This window comes from Capra hircus, chromosome 2 (genome assembly GCF_001704415.2).
Source record: "Capra hircus breed San Clemente chromosome 2, ASM170441v1, whole genome shotgun sequence".
Lineage (NCBI taxonomy): Eukaryota > Metazoa > Chordata > Mammalia > Artiodactyla > Bovidae > Capra > Capra hircus.
Genome location: NC_030809.1, coordinates 104,470,208 through 104,490,196, shown reverse-complemented (window position 1 = coordinate 104,490,196; position 19,989 = coordinate 104,470,208). Strand labels below are relative to the sequence as shown.

The following is a 19,989-nucleotide window of genomic DNA, read 5'->3' as shown; positions in this document are numbered from 1 at the left end:
ATGACTTGTTCTTGAATTTATACATGTCTTGAATGGTGATATGACATTTGGAGCTTTGACTGCAGTATCATTATTTCATTACCTCTGTCCATAACTATTAATATATACTGCCGAGAATTTTCCCAGGCAGAGTAAATCATGGAGGGCAGCCCAACATCCTGCTCTTGTTACAGATCCCTGATTTGCCTGATTTGGGGTTGTGTTATTATGAGTTTCTAGATGTACGCACAGCTTTATTGACGTTGGATTTCAAATATCAGGAAATCAACAAATACTCCCGCTTCTCTAATTATAAAACAAACCGTTTTGTAACTGGTGTGTTTTACTTCACAGCCACTGGATGTCACTGCAGTTCCCCAGATGGAGTCCCTGGCTTTTAGAATCATTGTATAAGAGGAGGGTGGGGGAAAAAGAAACTTCAGTTTTAAGTCTTCTGGAACTTAATAGGATCCATGTTTGCTTTGCTCCCATTCTGATTCCTGGTATGAAGCAGCAGCAATTAACACAATACCTCAAGCGCATAGCGATAGACTCCTCGGGAAGTGGCATTAATTGTATTTTAGAGTCATTGCTGGGGAAAGCTGAGATTTCTGTTCTGAATATCACTGTAGAGTGGCTTTCATAAGCAAAATGAATGACTGGAGACTTTTAATGAGACCACTTTCATGTGTGCAGCTCTACCCACGAGGTCTGTTTAAGACTGAAGCAGTACACAGCAGTGGGGAGGGAACCCTTCCCAACAGCCTGCTTTGAAGCTACTCCATTTTTTTTTTTTTTTGCAAAAGTAGCACACGTGTGGATGTTTGACACTGATACTAATGTGTATTTGTACTTTCTGTGCTGTTTGGAACCCATCAGCCATCAGAGTTGTGACCACCCTCATCACCAGCAGAAATAGCTGTAAAGCTTTTAGGACACTTGTGCATGCGTCTCTCCTAAGACCCTGACCCGAGGGTTAAGGCAGCATGGTTCATGGAATGTTAGAGCAGCAGAGAGTGCTCCTAACCAAATCCGCCTCTCGTGGTCCAGCTGATTTTTCCTTTCCAGTGTTCTGATAGCCTGGCTGCAAGTCTCGTCACCTCTCTTCTCAGGAATTCCTTTCTTCTTACAGCTGGTCCTTCCTCTTGCCTCTGATCATACCAGAGTTATCCATCTGAGCGCAGGCATGATTCACCTTGTGTTTGGGCCCAAGGTCCTTTGCAGGGCTTGTAGTATGTGCGACCTGACTACCCTTCCTGTCTCCAGCCTTGTGTCTTTTCCTCTCCTCTGAGTCTATACACTAGACAACTGCCTGTAGTTGCCTGCATTTCTCCTCCTCGGTCTCCTTACTCATGCTGTTAAGATTCTCAGGAAGTCCTTTCTCATCCATCTCTACCTGGCTAACTGCTATGCATCTTCCAAGGCTTACTTGGAATGGTAGTTAAAATTGACAATAAAGTATAACTGTATAATAACTCTCCCATAGTGCTAGTGGTAAAGAACCCGCCTGCCAATGCAGGAGAGGCAAGAGATGGGGTTCCATCCCTGGGTGGGAAGATTCCCTGGAGAAGGATACTGCAACCCACTCTAGTATTCTTGCCTGGGAAATCCCAAGGACGGAGGAACCTGGCAGGCTACAGTCCATGGGGTCGCAAAGAGCCGACTGAGTGACTGGCACTTTCAAATGGTAACTGCTAGCCGTTTGCTAAAAATTCCTATAAAAACAAAGATGAAACCCCTCAGCTGTCCAGGCTGACTGACAGCTAACCTGGTGCCAGTAGTCCAGGGAGAAGAAAGATGGAAAAGCAGTTGGAGGCATCCCACACTCTGCCTTATGAAGTGGAGTCGCCCTTTCCATTTGACAGCAGGTAGAGACACACACCTGCCTCTCCCATATGCCTAGGTGCAGACTTTGGCTGCTCAGAAGCTCTTTTGAGGCAACCAGCATACTTGCTGGCACCAGTTTTTCTCATACATCTTTTAATAAATTACAGACCTCCCACAGCCCCCAAAACAGAGTGATGCAGGAAGTGCTAGGAGTCAGTCAGTTCAGTCGCTCAGTTGTGTTTGACTCTTTGCGACCCCATGGACTGCAGCATGCCAGGCCTCCCTGTCCATCACCAACTCCTGGAGCCTACTCAAACTCATGTCCATCACATCGGTGATGCCATCCAACCATCTCATCCTCTGATGTCCTCTTCTCCTCCCGCCTTCAATCTTTCCCAACACCAAGGTCTTTTCCAATGAATCTTCACATCAGGTGGCCAAAGTATTGGAGTTTCAGCTTCAGCATCAGTCCTTCCAATGAATATTCAGGACTGATTTCCTTTAGGATGGACTGGTTGGATCTCCTTGCAGTCCAAGGGACTCTCAAGAGTCTTCTCCAAGATCACAGTTCAAAAGCATCAATTCTTTGATGCTCAGCTTTCTTTAAAATCCAACTCTCACATTCATGCCTGATTACTGGAAAAACCATAGCTTTGACTAGATGAACCTTTGTTGGTAAAGTCATGTCTCTGCTTTTTAATATGCTGTCTAGGTTGGTCATAGTTTTTCTTCCAAGGAGCAAGTCATATCTGCAGTCACCATCTGCAGTGATTTTGGAGCCCTAGAAAATAAAGTCTGTCACTGTTTCCATTGTTTCCCCACCTGGTTGCCATGAAGTGATGGGACCAGATGCCATGATCTTAGTTTTCTGAATGTTGAGTTTTAAGCCAACTTTTTCGCTCTCTTTCACTTTCGTTAGTTCTTCTTCGCTTTCTGCCATAAGGGTTGTGTCTTCTGCGTACCTGAGGTTATTGTTATTTCTCCAGGCAATCTTGATTCCAGTTTGTGCTTCATCCAGCCCGGCATTTAAGCAGGATGACAGTATAAAGCCTTGACATACTCCTTTCCTGATTTGGAACCAGTCTGTTGTTCCATGTCCAGTTCTAACTGTTGCTTCTTGACCTGCATACAGATTTCTCAGGAGGCAGGTCAGGTGGTCTGGTATTCACATCTTTTTAAGAATTTTCCACAGTTTTTTAATGATACACACAAGCAAGGCTTTGGCATAGTCAATAAAGCAAAAGCAGATGTTTTTCTGGAACTCTTGCTTTTTCAGTGATCCGGCAGGTGTTGGCAATTTTATCTCTGGTTCCTCTGCCTTTTCTAAATCCAGCTTGAATATGTGGAAGTTCATAATTCACATACTGTTGAAGCCTGGCTTGGAGAATTTTGATCGTTACTTTGCTAGCGTGTGAGATGAATGCAATTGTGTGGTAGTTTGAGCATTCTTTGGCATTGCCTTTCTTTGGGATTGGAATGAAAACTGATTAGGAGTGATAGAGGTGAATTGTGTTCTGGCAGGCAACTCTCCCACAAGTACCAGATAGGTGGGTGCAGGAGGCAAGCAAATTTGGATAAGAAACAGATTTAAGGCTGTTTCAAGCAGGATTATTTACAGTATCAATTAATGAAAAAAAAAGCCTAATGCTATAATAATAGAGAGATGTTATAAATTATAGTACATTTATAGAATATGATGTTATGTAGCTTTTAATCATGTTTTTGCAGTTTTTCCATTGAAGACTAGTATGAACAAATGTGAGACTGTAACAGTGGTTTGAATAATGTGTGTACTTTTCGCGTCATTTAGGAAATGTTGCATATATGTTTATAAATCTATATATACATTGTTTTCTAAATGTGAAAAATCTATACATGTAAACTCTCATTGTCCCAAAGAAAAAGACAAGAAGGGAATATAATGTAATGTTAATTTCTTATTCATAATTGACAGTTTAAAGATAGATTGTGATTGTGAGTTGTCTGTTTTCAAATTTTCTGTAATGGAAATACATTATTTTAGTAATCTGGAAGAAAAATAAACACAATTTTTAAAACTTGTTAAGAGATTTTTTTTAAAGACTTGATTGAGACAACTTCCTGAAGTTTCAAGTTGGATCAAGTACCAGTCTTCTATGCTGCTGTAACATTTTCTGCAACTGTCTTAATACGGATTGTATTATTAAATCTAATCTATAATCCCATCAATTTTGGAACTGTGTATATAGTGCATCTTTGTAACCTAGAGTCTAAAACAAATAAATGGCTTTTGAATTAAGCTGTACTAAACAAGCAGTTCAAAGGATAGATTACAAAGTGCATAGAAGGAAGAGATTCGAAAAAGGAGCTGGAGGAATCACATGACATGCCATGCCCAGGTGGAAATTTACTCTGCATCCTTAAAGGATGCATTGGATAACTTAGAATTTGTGGAAGTTGTTTCTAAACTCTTAAAGTATTTGCAGTCAGCTTGAGATAATATATATGCAGACTTTGGGGGAAAAATAAGGCTTTCTATGAATAATACAAGTTGTGATCATTGAATCTGACTTAATATGAGGGCTGTTATGCTTTGTTGAGGAATGATCCGCAAGACCCTTAATACTCATCGACTTGAGCATCAAGATTTTCCTGTTATTGCTCTTGGGAAGCTGAATCTGGCAGTGACAATTTTCTAGGGGATCTTATTGGTATTAGGTAGTTTTCTTAGGTTAAGGAACCTTTTAGAAATTGAGCCTTGCTTTATTGTTTGCTTCTCCAGTTACTGTTTTGCTTGCTCAGATGCTGTTCATTTTTATCTGAAAATAAGATTGACAAAATGTATGTAGTTTCTTGCTGGCACAGAGAAGTACAAGGACCTTTTGTCTCCTGGAGTTTCCTGTAACAAAGGTATACAAAGAATTGTTTTCTGGTGAATTAGAGCTAAAAGCCACTTTTGTTTCTTCTCTTATCTAGTGATGAGAAGAGTAGGGACTTCGGTTTCTATTTGATCCTCATGCGGTACTTTCAGTAGATTCAGCGAAGAAGTCCAGGCAGAAGGTTACAGGTGAACACTTTCCATTCTGGGAGGATTGAGGTTTTTTAAAAAGACTTTGAAGTTAAATAAACAGTTTCAGAAGGAACTTCTTTCTTCCCTTTTTTTTTTAAAGAAAAATTTTCTGAAAATTAAATAGAAAACAGAATTATGTGTAGTTATCACTATTCAGTAATATTTCAGTCTGTTACCATAAGACATCACTGATTTATCAGAGGCAAAAATAAAACTTAGTGATATGAAGCTTTTGTTTTTAAGACAGCTTTTTTTTCATTCTTTCCAGGGGCTTTTTTTCCCCTCCTTTTGGTTGCTGTTTGAAGTGACTTAAGATGGCTTCTCTCCTATTTTTCTACCTACTTAAGAATAGAATTTTATCATTATAACAAATTCATTTTACAATGCCTGAAAAATTCTTCAGAAAGTATTTTAAATCGACTTGTGTCTGTGAAGGTTTTGTGGCATTTTTCTTTTTTTCTGCCGTGCAGCGCCGGTTGCAGCCTCCTGCTTCCTGACCGGGGATGGAGCCCATGGCCTCTGCGGTGGAAGCATGGAGTCCTGACACTGGGCCCCCAGGGAAGTCCCTGTGAAGTTGTAATAATATATCTTAATATAATATTGTAGATGAATTTATGAAGTTTTAAAAGTGAGGTTTTTAAAAAAACCACATTGAATTTATGTGGATTTTACCTGGAGTCATTTCTCAAATGATAACTCAGCAAGTATCTGAGTTCCTCCTGGATGATAGCTCATAATATAGTGTTTTCAAACATTTACAGCAAAGAGCCTCTAAAGATAGAATTAGTACATCTCTTTTGCTATTTAAACAATATAAGTTATTTACTAGGATTGCTCAGTTGGTTAAAGTCTGCTTGGCTTTGTAATGGGACTACAGAAGAAGAGTCAACAGAAAGTTTATTGGAAGCCATCTAGACAAGCCTTTTGTTTTGTTTTCCCTTTCTTGGGTGTTGGTGATGACGTCTTACTTTATGAATAGGCCTTGGCAAAACAAAGCTGGTCTTCGGCCACTTTTCACCTCCCCTTTAAGTGTTTTTCTTTTCCTCTCAAAGTAATCCATCTAGGCATCTTGTATCCTCTTGAACTTCTCACTATTAAGATCTGTAATTAGTTTGATTTCTACATTTTTAAAAAATACAAATTTTCTGTAAGATGTGATTAGCTGATAATCACTTAGACCTTTTAGGGTCTTTGGGTATTATAGCATTCATCCTTTAACATAATGAGCATTGTTTGGGAGATGGTATATATAATGGCACATCTAAATGGGGACTGTGATGTATAAATGTAAGCAAATTATTTAATATCATTTAAAAAAGATTCTATAATAAGTAAGTTTTGTCTCCATTACCAGAAGAGTATAAGAGGTAAAAACCTATGGCTGCACTTGATACTCTGGCCTTTGTTTGCTTTTTATATGTTTTCTGAATTTTCAATAGAATAGTACCAGAAGTATGTTTTTGCTTTCCCACATATTCTAGTTTTTGCCCACTTGATTTGAAGACATTTTTTCTGCTTAAGATTACCAGGCTATTTTCCTGATGCTAGTAATTGGCATTTGGTATTATCACTCTATGAACTTTTCTGCAAATAGTATATCCCATAATTTTCCATTCTGGATTGGTATGTTGGGCTTCATATGTGTGTAACCAACAAAACCCCAGCTAGACTGTTGCTTTTTTGGTGACTACCCATATTACACTAGTTTGTGTGTGTGTGTGACATGTTTGTCATAGCTGTTCAAATGCAGCTTGGTTTTTCCACTCTTTTTTGTTTTATTTTCTTTTTTGAAAAGAACCCAAATTCAAATAATTTACTTTTATGTGAGGTTAAGATTGATAATTGAAATATTGCCTATTAAATTATTTCCCTTATACCCAAACTGTGGTTGTTTGTTTTCAGTTAATTAGTAAATAGTCATTGAACACATATCAAAATAAAAGAATTTGAGGCAATGGAGTCCTGAGAACTGCCAGAACATAGGAGAGATTTGAGCTGATATAGAAAGAACAAGTAGGCTATAAACAGGGGATGCCTTTCCAGTGGGAACTGTAGTGAAGGCCAAGACAGTGCTGTGCAGAGGAAGGAGGAGAGACTCGAGGTCAGATATGTGGCTGCTGTTCAAATCCTGAGACCCTTGTTATTCTAAACAGGAGACTCCTTATCTGTAAAATGGAAATAGAGTTTGGCCTTATAGATTGTCCTCTTAGTTTCCTAAGGCTGCTGTAACAAATTCATGGTGGCTTTATTCTTGTTCAGTCGCTCAGTTGTGCCCAACACTTCGCGATCCCATGGAGTATAGCATGCCAGGCTTCCCTGTTCTTCACCATCTCCTGGAGCTTGCTCAAACTCATGTCTATTGAGTCAGTGATGCCATTCAGCCATCTCATCCTCTGTCTTTGATGGTGGCTTAAACTAATAAAAAATGTAATCTTTAAAGGTTCTAGAGATAAGAAGTCTTAAATTAATTTTGCTAGGCTGAAATCAAGATGTTGGCAGGGCCACACACTTCCCAGAGGCTTTATGGGGAGGCTGTTCCTTGCCTCTTTCAGCTTCTGGTAGCTACCACGATTGTTTGGCTTGTGGTCACATCACATCACTTGAGTCTTTGCCTCTGGGGTCACGTTGTCCTTTCCTCTTCTTTCTCTGTCAGATCTCCTTCTGTCTCTCTCTTAAAAGGATACTTGTGTTTGGATTTAAGGCCCACTTGTATAGTCTTGGATACTTTTCTCAGGATCTTTCAGTCAATGATATCTGCAAATCCTTTGCCATATAGCATAATGTTTACAGGTTCCAGAGATCAAGACCTGAAGTCTTTATTCAACTTCCTGCAGAATAAATTATATAATAATTAAATACAGCTATGTTTTCTCAGGTTTATACATGAAGAGATGTAACTTGCTTTATTTCTATAGCTTGAATTAATTTCTGAATGAGTCTCTTGACCTCTTAATGACAGTTTAATCTTTTGTTATTGGTTTGCTTTATGAATTATTCTGTCTTTTTGTGGTAAATAATCAGTTCAGGTTATATACATAAGTTACATACAGGTTTAAGATCCTCTTTGTTGAAAGACCTACTTTCACTCTTCAAATACTCTGGTGGGGCATTTAAGTCCCAGGAAGGGTATTTATCTAACTGCTATCCAACTTTTCTCTTCATGGTCTAGAAACTCTTGTTACTCTCAAGCTTATTGCCTGTACTATAAAGCCCACTAAGTTCATGGTCTTCTCTTAGCCCTTTCTCACTCCTTTTGGGGGACTTGATTCTGCAGTGTTCTTTTCTCATTCTTGAATCTTATGGACTCATCTTCCTCAAGGTTGCACTTAGCTAATTGCTTTTCTGCCATGTTAGATGCAGGACTTCTACTTGAGGCTCTAAGCCTCCCAAGGCTCTCTCTGGTTTGAACCACACACCACCAGTAAACTTACATGGGGTTTTATCACCATCCACTCCTCACCATGAAAGGGTCCTAGTTCTAGGAAGGGCAGAGTATAGGGTCGCTGGGACCTAAGCCATCCACTTACTCTCCATCTCCCTCTCAGTCTCCACTCTACCCTTTCCTCCACTAATCCCTTAATCCAAGATAATTTCCCAGATGACAGAGGGTGCATCCCTGCATGGGGCAGTGGAGGATCGGCTGGCCATTATTCTCCCTGAAAGTGAAAATAAAAGTCACTCAGTCAGGTCCAACTCTTTGTGACCCCATGGACTATATAGTCCATGGAATTCTCCAGGCCAGAATACTGGAGTGGGTAGCCTTTCCCTTCTTCAGGGGATCTTCCCAACCCAGGGATTGAACCCAGGTCTCCCACATTGTGGGCAGATTCTTTACCAGCTGAACTCTAAGGAAAGCCTCAGAATACTGAAGTGGGTAGCCTATCCCTTCTCCAGGGGATCTTCCTGACCCAGGAGTCAAACTGGAGTCTCCTACATTGCAGGTGGATTCTTAACCAACTGAGCTATCAAGGAAGCCCATTATTCTCCCAGTGATTATATTTGTCAAAGATTGATAAAGTCTAATTTGAAGGTCAAAACTAAAGAAAGTGCACCTTTGTCATTTTTCCTCTCTGCATAGTTTATCTTCGGGGCAGATCATGTGCTGTTTTCCTAATGGTAACAATAGGTGATGAGTACAATTAAACACAGTTGATAAAACAAATAGGCAGACCTCTTGCTTAATATCTTGCAATTTTCTCCCACTGTAGTTGCAGTGAATACAGATACAGCACTTAGCACATAGTATGTTTAATAATGTGAACCTGTGCTTCATAAGATTGAAAATATCAGCTGGGGTTGTGTGAGAAGTAGACACAAGTAAGGCTAATGAAGATTAGCAGAGGTGCAACTTCTCACTCGATATCTGAGTGACTGCTGGATCTCCCCTCAAACTGCTTCTCTTACAGTCTTCCTAGCTCTTTAATGGAGGCGGTCCTTCTAAATGCTTAAATGAAGAATCTTGGTGTCTTCCTTAACTGGCCCCTCTCTTTCACTCCACATCCAGTTTGTCGGCAGATCCTATTGGCTCTGCCTTCAGAACACATCCAGATCCTGCTTGCTTCTTACACGTCTTCTTACCGCTCCACTCTCATCCAAGCCGGGTCATCTCCCCTTGTTAATTGCAGTATTCTCCTAGATGGGCTTCTGGCTTCTACCCTTAAGCCTTGTGAAATCAGTTCTCCACTCAGCATCTGGTGTCATCCGGTGAAAACAGGGGTCAGCTTGTAGTATTCCTGTTCAAAATGACTTCTCATCTAACTCAGGAAAAGCCAGATCCTTATTCTGACCTGCATGGCTTTCTCCAGTTGCCCCAGCTCATCACCTTTACTTCCCTGAGCTCTCCTCCTGGTACTCCCCTCCCCTTTGCTCACTCAGCTTTAGCTACCTTAGCCTCCTTGCCCTACTTCAAACATGCCAGCCTTGGTTTTTGCCTCAAGGGGTCTCTTCTAGTTCTTCCTTTCAATAGCTGCTTGGCTCATGCCTTCTTTTTCCTTTGGATTTTTGTTTAAACATTACCTTCTCAATAAGGCCTTCCTTGGTAATCTTTATTATTAAACATTTTTTTTAGTTATTTATTTCTGGCTGTGCTGGGTCTTTGTTGCTGCATGGACTTTCTCTAATTGCAGCAAGTGGAGGCTGCTCACTAGTTGCAGGGCACAGGCTTCTCACTGCAGTGGCTTTTCTTGTTGAGAAGCTGGGCTCTAGGCACATAGGCTCGGTAGTTGAGGGGTACTGGCTTAGTTGCTCAGTGGCATGTGGAATCGTGCTGGATCAGGAATCAAACCCATGTGCACTGCATTGGCAGGTGGGTTCTTAACCACTGTACTACCAGGGAAGTCCCTTGACAAGCTTTAGAAAATGAATTTCTTTCCCCTGTTCCCTCCTCTCTCCCTCTTCCCCAATCCATTTTTCTCTATAGTGTTTATTGCCACCATTTAAGATTTACATTAGATTTTTTTTCATGTCTTCACATTAGAATAGGAGCCCCATAAGGCAATGATTTCTTACTTACTGTCTTGTTGACTACAAAATTCCAAGCTCCAAGATGCATGTCTGACACATGGTAGGCCTTCAATAAATATTTGTTAATGGATAGATGAATGAACAAGTGAAAACTGCCAGATTATATGGATTTGTCTCATGACAAGTAGGAAGTAGATGAGTTTTTGAGCAGTGGTCACGTTGATGCAAATGTATTATGAGGTTTCCTATGATAGAAAGGTCCAGGTTGTATTGGAAGAATGAGAAAACAGCAGTTTGGAGATTAGTTAGGAAAAGGCTAAGGTCTAAATTGGAATAGTAATAATGGGGGTGAGGAGTTGTTGGTTGTGTGAGAAACTTGGAGGAATAGTCTAATGTCTGGGGTAACAGCAGTGGAAGATATTGGAGAGGACGTGGAGGTGTAAGAGACCTAGCAGAATTTAACAAAAAGCACTTTGAGAGAGAAAAAGGAAGATACTTTTAGTTTTTTAATTTTTTCAGCAACTTTTGGGAAAACATGTATAACATAAAATTTATCATTTTATCCATTTTACTGTTCACTGGAATTATATACATTTATATTGTTGTGCAGTCAGCACCCCTGTCCATCTCTAGAACATTTTTGTCTTCCCATAATGAAACCCTGAACCCATTCAACAATAACTCCTCATTCCTCGCTGACCCTGGTCCTTGGCAACCACCATTATATTTCTGTCTCTATGAATTTGTCTGTTCTAGGTACAGCATGTAAATGGAATCATATAGTATCTATTCTTTTGTGTCTGTCTTATTTTATATAGCATAATATCTTTAAGGTTCATCAGGATGGGGAACACGTGTACACCCGTGGTGGATTCATGTTGATGTTTGGCAAAACCAATACAATATTGTAAAGTAATTAGCCTCCAATTAAAATAAATAAATTTAAATTTAAAAAAGAAACAAACAAACAAACAGAAAACAAAGTTCTAAGTATAGTGGTTTCTCATTGGCTGAGATTGCAGTCTCTCAGTGGCTGAGCTCTTGCCAGGCAGACAGTCTTGTTTTTCCCTTTGTGAGCTCAGTAGTGCTCCCCCTTCTGGTTTCCTCATTCTATTTGAATTGAGATTTCTGTTGATTAATTTTTACAGTGTCCAATCTCCTTAGAATTTCCTTCATGGTAAAGACTCTTTGTTATCTATCTTTATACTTCTATGTTTAAAACATTATCTTGCATTTTTTTAGTGCTCAAAATATATATTAAATGAATAAGTAAAATAAAATTTAAATGAAAAAAAAAGGTTCATCCATGTTGTAGGGATTTCATTCTTTTTAAGGCTAAATATTCCACTGTATGTCTTTGCTACGCTTTGTTTATCCCTTTCGTTTGTTGATGGGCGTGTGGATGTTTTTACTTTCTGGCTACTGTGAATGATGTTACAGTGAACACTGATACACAAGTACCAGTTTCACTCCTTATTTTCACTTCCTTTGGTCATGTACTCAGAAGTGGAATTGCTGGAATTGTGTAATATTTTGAGGAACTACCCTTCGGAACTTTGGTTTTAGACAGACTATGTTTGAAGTGGTGGAAAGTCTACAGTTGGGATTGAAGTGCCAGTGAAAGCAACTGCAGGTGGAGATTTCAATTCAAGGAACTTGACAGACAAACTTTATAGCTGAAGAGGAGGGAGAGTGAACTAGTTGAGAGCAGGGAAAGAAAAGAGTCCGAGCCAAGGACTGCATCTTTGGAGAGTAGGAGCTACCAGAGCTAGCCAATGAAACAGAGAAAGAACGGTCAAAGTTAGGCACAGAACCCAGAGTACTGATACGCACTTAGCTCCAACTCATCCATATGCATTGAGTGCTCTTACAAGAACTTCCTTTCAGATGCATAAGCTTCTGTTTAACTATGACATTGCTTTCAAGGGTTTGGGTGTTGTAGGTCATAGATTATTACTAAGTGTTGAATTTCTGAGAGATTCTTTTCAAAAAGGTCCATGAAGCACCTAAAAAAAAAAATCGAGGATTTCTGTATTTCTTATTTGACTCTTCTCCATTTTGCATTAATAATTTCATAGTCACTTTTCTTTACCCTTTTGTTGAAGTGTGACACACCTTACCAGAAGAGAACAAATATAGACAACTTGATGGATTCTCAGATGTTGTGTTATATGTACCTGAGTATCTAACACCCAAATTAAGAAACAGAATATCTCCTTCACCCAGTGGTTCCCTCACACCCCTGCACACTCACGCACTGTACCCGTCACCTTGATTTCTAACACTGTAGATCTATTGTGTTTGTGTCAAACTTATAAAAGTAGAATATTACTCTTTGTGTCTGACTTCTTTGATTTACTAATATGTTTGTGGAATTCATCCATACAACTGTGTGCTGTGTAGTGTATATTCCACTGTGTCCTTTACACAATTTACTTATTCATTCTCACATTGATAGGCATTTAGATAGTTTCCAGTTTGGGGCTATTATGACTAGTACCACTGTGAACATCAGTTTCTTTTTAAAACAGAAATTTTGCATGTTATGTTCACCTCTTTAAAGATGCCATTGCTTTTTTCATTTAAGTTCCTTTCCGCCTAAGTGCCTTCCCACCCTGCCTGATTATCTTCTTTGTTAATACAAACTGCCTGAACATTAGTTTTGAAAATAAAAAGTACCACAAAAAATTAAGTTTCTTAATTTCTAAAAGTGTATATCCTTGAATTAAAAGTTTCTTTTTTAAAGCATTTATTTTAATTTTTCTCCGCTATCCAGATTATGATTCTTAAATGCATACTGAACCTGTCAAAATTTTTCATCTCTTAATGGGATGAATCGTTCAACCTTGAGGCAAATATTTTAATTTTTGGCACCATGATGAGTTAGAGAAAAATAATAGCTCTCATAGTCTTAATGCAGGCTTATTACAAACTTATAATTTACATAGCAGTAAAAGGAGATTGAGAATTAGTGAAAAGTGCATTGTGATATTTTATGTCATTTTTCTCTTTGGGTTACAAACTGCTTTGGTGTAAAATCAACATTGCAAATTCAAAATTGATGAAAATTTTATCATTCTGGCTATTTCAGAATTGAGTTTAAATTGGCTATGTTTAATAAAGATACATACATAATATATTTTATATATTTGTATGGATATATATGTCCATATATATATTTGTTTACCTACCTGTCCATCTTTCTGTCTATTCATCCATCCATCCATCCATCCATCTATTTGTTGACATGCTCACTGGAACATTCTTTACAGAAAGAACAATAGAAGACCACGAGCTGGTGATTGAAGTGCTATCTAACTGGGGAATGGAAGAAGAAAATAAGCTATACTTTAGAAAAAATTATGCCAAATATGAATTCTTTAAAAACCCAATGGTAAGTGAAATCCCAATTAATAGTTATGGAAAATAAATGAGTTTAGTTACATTTTATTTTATTTTATGTGAGGAAAAAGTACACTATAGATAAAGTACAATTCTGTACTTGGTAAATTGTTGGTAAGAATTCTAGTTGTTTAAACTTATAGTCGACATGCTCACAGAAGTTCATATACGTAGTTTTGGGGAACTGTTGCTTTTTTTTCTTGCCTTTTAAGAAAAATAAAACTACATTTGATTTGGGGAATGAATTATTAGATATCTCCCAAGCGGGTTCCAAGATACTATGGTTTAAGTCTTTTTGCAGAACTTAGGATATTAAGATAAATTAGAAAGGAAAAACAGATTGATGTTTGTTGGGAGTATTGAAACTTAACCAGAAGTTTAGATTGACAAGCATCTTGCTGTTCCAAATTATTTTGTTTTCAGTGCAATAATTACTGAGCTAAGAAGAAATGAGATAAATACCAGCCCATTATCTAGTAAATACTACTTTCATTATAGTTCTTTTTAAAAGAAAATAAATGTATGTCACATACTAATGAAGGCTAGTGATCTAGAGAAGTCAGAATAGCCTCTGGGCTCATTATTTTAAATTGTTTTTGTCTTTGCAGCAGTAGCATATTTTTACATTAAGTTTTGGATAATTGGATTGAAATGATGTACTTAATGAAAAATATATGATACACACCATAATAGAATATTTTCAAACCCAGAAAGGCCTCTTACATTCTCTTTATTTGAACCTATTAATAGAAACATAATGGGATGATCTTTGACGAATAAAATTAGAGTCCCAATAAAAATTAAATAGAATTTAAAAGGAAACTGTTTTCTTGTTGTGAATCTTTATTAAAAGCAAGAAATTTAAAAGTCATCATTAAAGACATGATTTAGTGCTCATTTTTGGTTTATCTATTTTTTTTTTTATTTAAACAAGGCTATAGATTCATTTTGTAGACTTAGAGTAGTGGTTCTCAACTGAGAGTGATTGATAATAATGTCTGAAGACCTTTTTGGTTGTCATACTGAGAAGCGGGGCTGCTAGTGGTGGAGGCCAGGGATGCTCTAAGCATACTGCAATGTACAGAATAGTCCCCCCAGCACAGTGTTATTAGACAATGTTAATAGAGCTACTGTTCAAAAATCCTGTCCTAGAGGAACTATAGTGGCATATAATTTTCCAAACTTGCCTGATCATAAAAGTTTCCTGGGGGAGGGGATAGTGCTTATTAAAAATACAGGATCCAGATCTACCCTGACCTACTGAATGAGACACTCCAGGATTGAGGCCTGGGAATTCCTATTTTAAACAGCTTTTTCTGGGTGAATTTTATGATTAAATAGGTTTGGGAAAACGGTAGGTGGAAAAAACTGTCCTGTTAGCAACCTGACCCTCTAGTCAAGTCCTGTTTGCTTTATACTGTGGCTGTGACCTTGGGTAGATACTTTGCTTCTGTTTACTACTTGAGTTTATAAAATAGCCCTTCTGTGCCTGCTTGAGTGGCTGCAGGACTCTGGGACAAGGCATGGGCGCTCACACACGAGCAGCCTGAGGGCAGTGTTTTGTAACCGGAGGCACATGGGTTTTCGTGTGTCGGCACCCCCTGAGAGTGTCTGCCTAATGTTTGGGCTGTGCTCCTACCCTCTCGTTAAGGCACCTGTGTATTGGTTACAGTCAGGGACTGGCATTTTAAAAAGTGCTTTGGGTGAGTTTTCAAAACGCTGATTTAAGAGCTTTTGCTTTAGATTACTCTGTTGGTCATAGTTCCCTCTTTTCTGGCATGGCTTTTGGGAGAATGTAACATGTATCTTTTCGTTAGTATTTTTTTCCAGAGCATATGGTGTCTTTTGCAACTGAAACCAATGGTGAAATATCCCCCACACAGATTTTGCAGGTAAAATATATTTTCAATAAAATATGTAAGTAATAAATAATAAAGGGAAAGTGTAAGGTCCATATTTATTTATTTATCTAATTTTATAAGTAGATATACTCATCTTGCATTTCAATGCCCCCCCTTTTTTTATGAGACTAAAAATTTTCTGTTTTTATTGAAGTATAATTGATTTACAGTGTTCTGTTAGTTTCAGGTGTGCAGCAAAGTGATTCAGTTATACATACATATATATCTATTTTTAAAGATTTTTTTATAGGCTATTACAAAATATTGAGTATAGGTCCCTGTAGGTCTTTATTAGTTACCTATTTTATGTATAGTAGTATGTATATGTTGTTTCCAAATTCTTAATTTATCCTCTGCCTTCCCCTTTGGTAACCATAAGTTTGTTTTCTATGTCTGTGGATCTGTTTCTGTTTTGTATATAAGTTCATTTATATTATTTCTTTTTTAGGATTATACATATAAGCAATATTATATGTTATTCATCTTTCTCTGTCTGGCATACTTCACTTTTTAGTATGAAAATCTCTAGGTCCATTCATGTTGCTTAAAATGGCATTATTTCCTGCTTTTTATGGCTGAGTAATATTCCACATTCCATTATGTAAATATATCACATCTTCATTCATCTGTCAGTGGACATTTAGGTTGCTTCCATGTCTTGGCTATTGTAAATAGTGCATCCATGAACATTGGGAGGCATGTATCTTTTCCAATTATGGTTTTCTCTGGATATAAGCCTAAGAATGGGCTTACAAGATCGTATTTTTAGTTCTATTTTTAGATCTATTTTTAGTTTTTTAAGGAATCTTCATAATGTTCTCCATAATGGCTGTACCAATTTGCATTCCTACTAACAGTGTAGGAGGGTCCCCTTTTCTCCACACACTCTCCAGCATTTATTATTTGTTTACTTTTTAATGATGGCCATTCTGGCCAGTGTGAGGTGATACCTCATTGTAGATTTGATTTACATTTCTCTAATAATAAGCGATGGTGAGTGCCTTTTCATGTGCCATCTGTATGTCTTCTTTGGAGAAATGACTATTTAGTCAGATCCATATTTATATATGTCCAGATTTTGGATGTTATGTCTTAAATTACTAATTTTTGATGCAGATAAAGTTGGAAAAGAATAGGAAAAAACAAAATCTAGATAAAGAGTTCCCTAAGTCAATAAAGACACCATCGCTATATTATTCTTTCCAGTTTTGGACAATTGTCAAAGGATTTTAAGTGTATCACAAAAGGAAATTTGCAGAGTTTTTGTTCTGTGACATATTTAAAGACTATGTTAGTGTTTGAAAAAGTCAAAATTTCCAGTAAATTGTAGACCCTTTACAAACAGATATTTATTATTAACTTTTATAATAAATGCCCTTAATCCTATTTGTGATAAAATATTTAGCAATTCAATGAAATACTATCTATGATGGAAATAACTGATTGAAATATGAAATAGCTGAGTTAAGAATACTAAGTATTTAACATTTCCTTAGTTTTGCATCTGTTGGGCATTTCTTCCAAATTAGCTATGGCTTTAGGTGACCATTTTCCCAAGACATTTGCAGTACAATAAAAGGTTTCAGGTATTTTATGTTTGATACAATACTTGTTAACAGGCTAATGGTAAGCAGTATCTTTATAATGGTCGCTGTTTGATCTAAACAGCAGGCATCCTCGAATCCACTCAATATTCTCTCATCTTTAATGAAGAAAACTTTTAATAGTTCCAGCATAGATATTGCTTTGAATATATTAATATTTGAATATATTGGTAAATACACTGAGGATCACAGATTTCTTTTCTGTGGGCTTTTTATTTTTAATAGGTTGTATTTCATTTTTTGCTTCAAAATATTTTAGAGATATGATTGCTCTCGAGATTTCTCCAAAAGCTACTTATATGCTAGTGGGTTTTCACAGACACCCCATGAAATGTTAGGGTGAATTGCAGTGGAGATAGTGCCCCAGGACCCCCGCTCTCAGGCCTCTTAATACTTTGCATTTGGATTATGAGAGAGTGGTGGATTGGAGTTCTTCTGCCTCCTTTCCCATATTCTCCTATAATTTAGTTATACTGCTTTAATGTTAGATTATAAAAACAAGAAAAATCATAACTTTGGAATCAGATAGTCCTGTATGTGCCCCTGACCTCTTCTCTCCACTGAGGCAATGTTTCCACTTTTTAAAACGTTCCTTCTTTTTCTAGCGTGACCTCTGTGACTCCCTTTTTAAAATTTAATTGGTTTGGTTTAATAACTTGGAAAGCACTCGAACTAAAAAACCTACTTCCCTGTTTTGCATGTCAATTAATTAATATCTGTGGCTCATTAAATTAAAAGTTTTTTTTTTTTAATTTACTTAAAAAACATTATCTACTCTTGGTATTTCCCTGAATAGCCTTTTAAAAATATGTCACATTGTTTTAGATAATGCTTTCTCTTAGTTTCAGTTTTCCTATTTTGCATTAGTTTATTCATAGAGGTTTCTATTTTCTTGTTTTAATGAGACAGTAATGCATTTCCACTGTCTTAACTAAGGATGCTGAGCACAGCTACTTAGAGCTCGTCCTTTTCATTCTCCATTTCCTGACTGACACATGCCCTCTGTCTCAGTTACTTTTCACTGGGTAGTAAACTAGTCCAAACCTTAATGGCTTAAGTACCTGCTCACATTTTGTCAACAGTTTTGAAGGTCAGGATTTGGAAAGGGCTTAGCTGGATGGTTTTCTGAGGCAGATTGACTCCCAAAGGAGTTATGGATCCACTTCTAAAATGGCTTTCCACTGTGCGTGCCTGGTGCTGCTTGGCACCTCTCCCCCTCTCTCGCACCTCTCCCCCTCTCTCTCACCTCTCCCCCACGCTACACGGTGTCTCATCCTCCAGGGCTTTTCCAGTTGCATTGTGCTTCTCACTGTACAGCCATCTCAGGGTAGTCCAGTTTCTTACATGACAGCTACCTTCCAAGAGTTAATGAGTGAAAGCTATCAGGCTAGTTAAGGGACAGAGGATTAGAATCAGCAGTGTGCCCCTCCCACCACATCCTTTTGGTCAGAGCAGTCACAAGTCTTGCCCAGATTCAAGGGGGTGGGGAAACTTCATTTCTTGGGTCAGTGGCAGGGTAACATTTGCAGAAGAGCTACTGTTGCAATTCTCTTAGGAAAACACAACCTGCCATACCCACCCACAACTGAGAACCATAGAGAACGAAGAAGAGATTATTTGCTTTACCTTCATTGAGGAGATGAATTTGGCTCAATTTCTTATTCACTGAATAATGGAAGTCTGGATCGTGGTCTTACTTAGACTGTAATGAAGTTGAAGTTGATAGGTCAATCTATAATCTCAAGGGAAATCACCAAAAGGGATGAAAAGATACTCTGGTTTCTGTCCAGATCTTATAAATCTTTCACCTTTTATTAAAGAAATAGATGAAAAGTATCAAGATGAAGTTGAACTTTTCAAATGGACATTGAAATAGCTTATAATTTTGGTGTTTGACTAAGTACTGATCACTTAGAATATATATTTTGTGAGCATATTTCCATTTGGAACTTGCCTCAGGGTTTCAGAAGACTGATTTATTTTCTGTGTATATATATCCTGATGTCCATAGTGGTGTATAAGTGATATCTGTGCTGTTTGAAGGTGCACATTTCTATTTGAAGTATGAAGCTACAGTATCATTGATTCAGAAACTGTATGAGAGTGTCTAATTTTTCTTCCAGATGTTTCTAAGTTCAAGCACATATCCTGAAATCCATGGCTTCTTACATGCAAAAGAACAGGGAAAGAAGTCCTGGAAAAAGATTTATTTCCTTTTAAGAAGATCCGGTTTATATTTTTCTACTAAAGGGACATCAAAGGTAAATTGTAATATCAATGATATATTATGAATTATATGGAAGTTGTAAGTTAAAATGGACTTTACTATGTTTTATTTATTATTTTATTGCATGGTATGGTGTTTTTGTTTTTTTTTAAAGATTCCAAACATTTGCCATAACCTGTTTAAAAACTAATTATTCAGCTGTATTTTCCACTAGATTCAATATACGTCCTTTGATGGAATTGGGATGCTCTTGTTTCAGTATTACATTCCTTGCCCATTTTTCCCCCACTCTGAATCTACCCCCGTTTTTCTTATCAAGGCTGGGGTTTTAAAGCCCATCAGAGTTCACATCTTTTCTTTTTACCCAGGTTCATATTACTGACCTGTTGATGTTGAGCAGTTAATAACACTTAGCTGAGTCTGTAACTGCTTACTAATTCCTTTGTGTGTGTCAGTTTTGCCTCCTCACATAGACTGTAAATTCCTAGAGGAAGTTACTGTTATATCAGATGGATGTATGTGTTTGTGTGTTTGTGT

At 37.6% G+C, this 19,989-nt stretch overlaps 1 protein-coding gene across 6 annotated transcripts in view; it reads left to right on the top strand.

Annotated features, from left to right (window-relative positions):
• GRB14 (growth factor receptor bound protein 14) overlaps positions 1-19,989 on the top strand; it is a 125,955-nt gene that overhangs the window by 83,251 nt on the left and 22,715 nt on the right. For all 6 annotated transcript variants that reach the window (XM_018063930.1, XM_018063892.1, XM_018063912.1 and 3 more), the window contains 3 exons: positions 13,591-13,712; positions 15,538-15,612; positions 19,349-19,486. In XM_018063930.1, the coding sequence (XP_017919419.1) occupies positions 13,591-13,712; positions 15,538-15,612; positions 19,349-19,486 (335 nt within the window). The remainder of the gene's footprint in view (positions 1-13,590; positions 13,713-15,537; positions 15,613-19,348; positions 19,487-19,989) is intronic.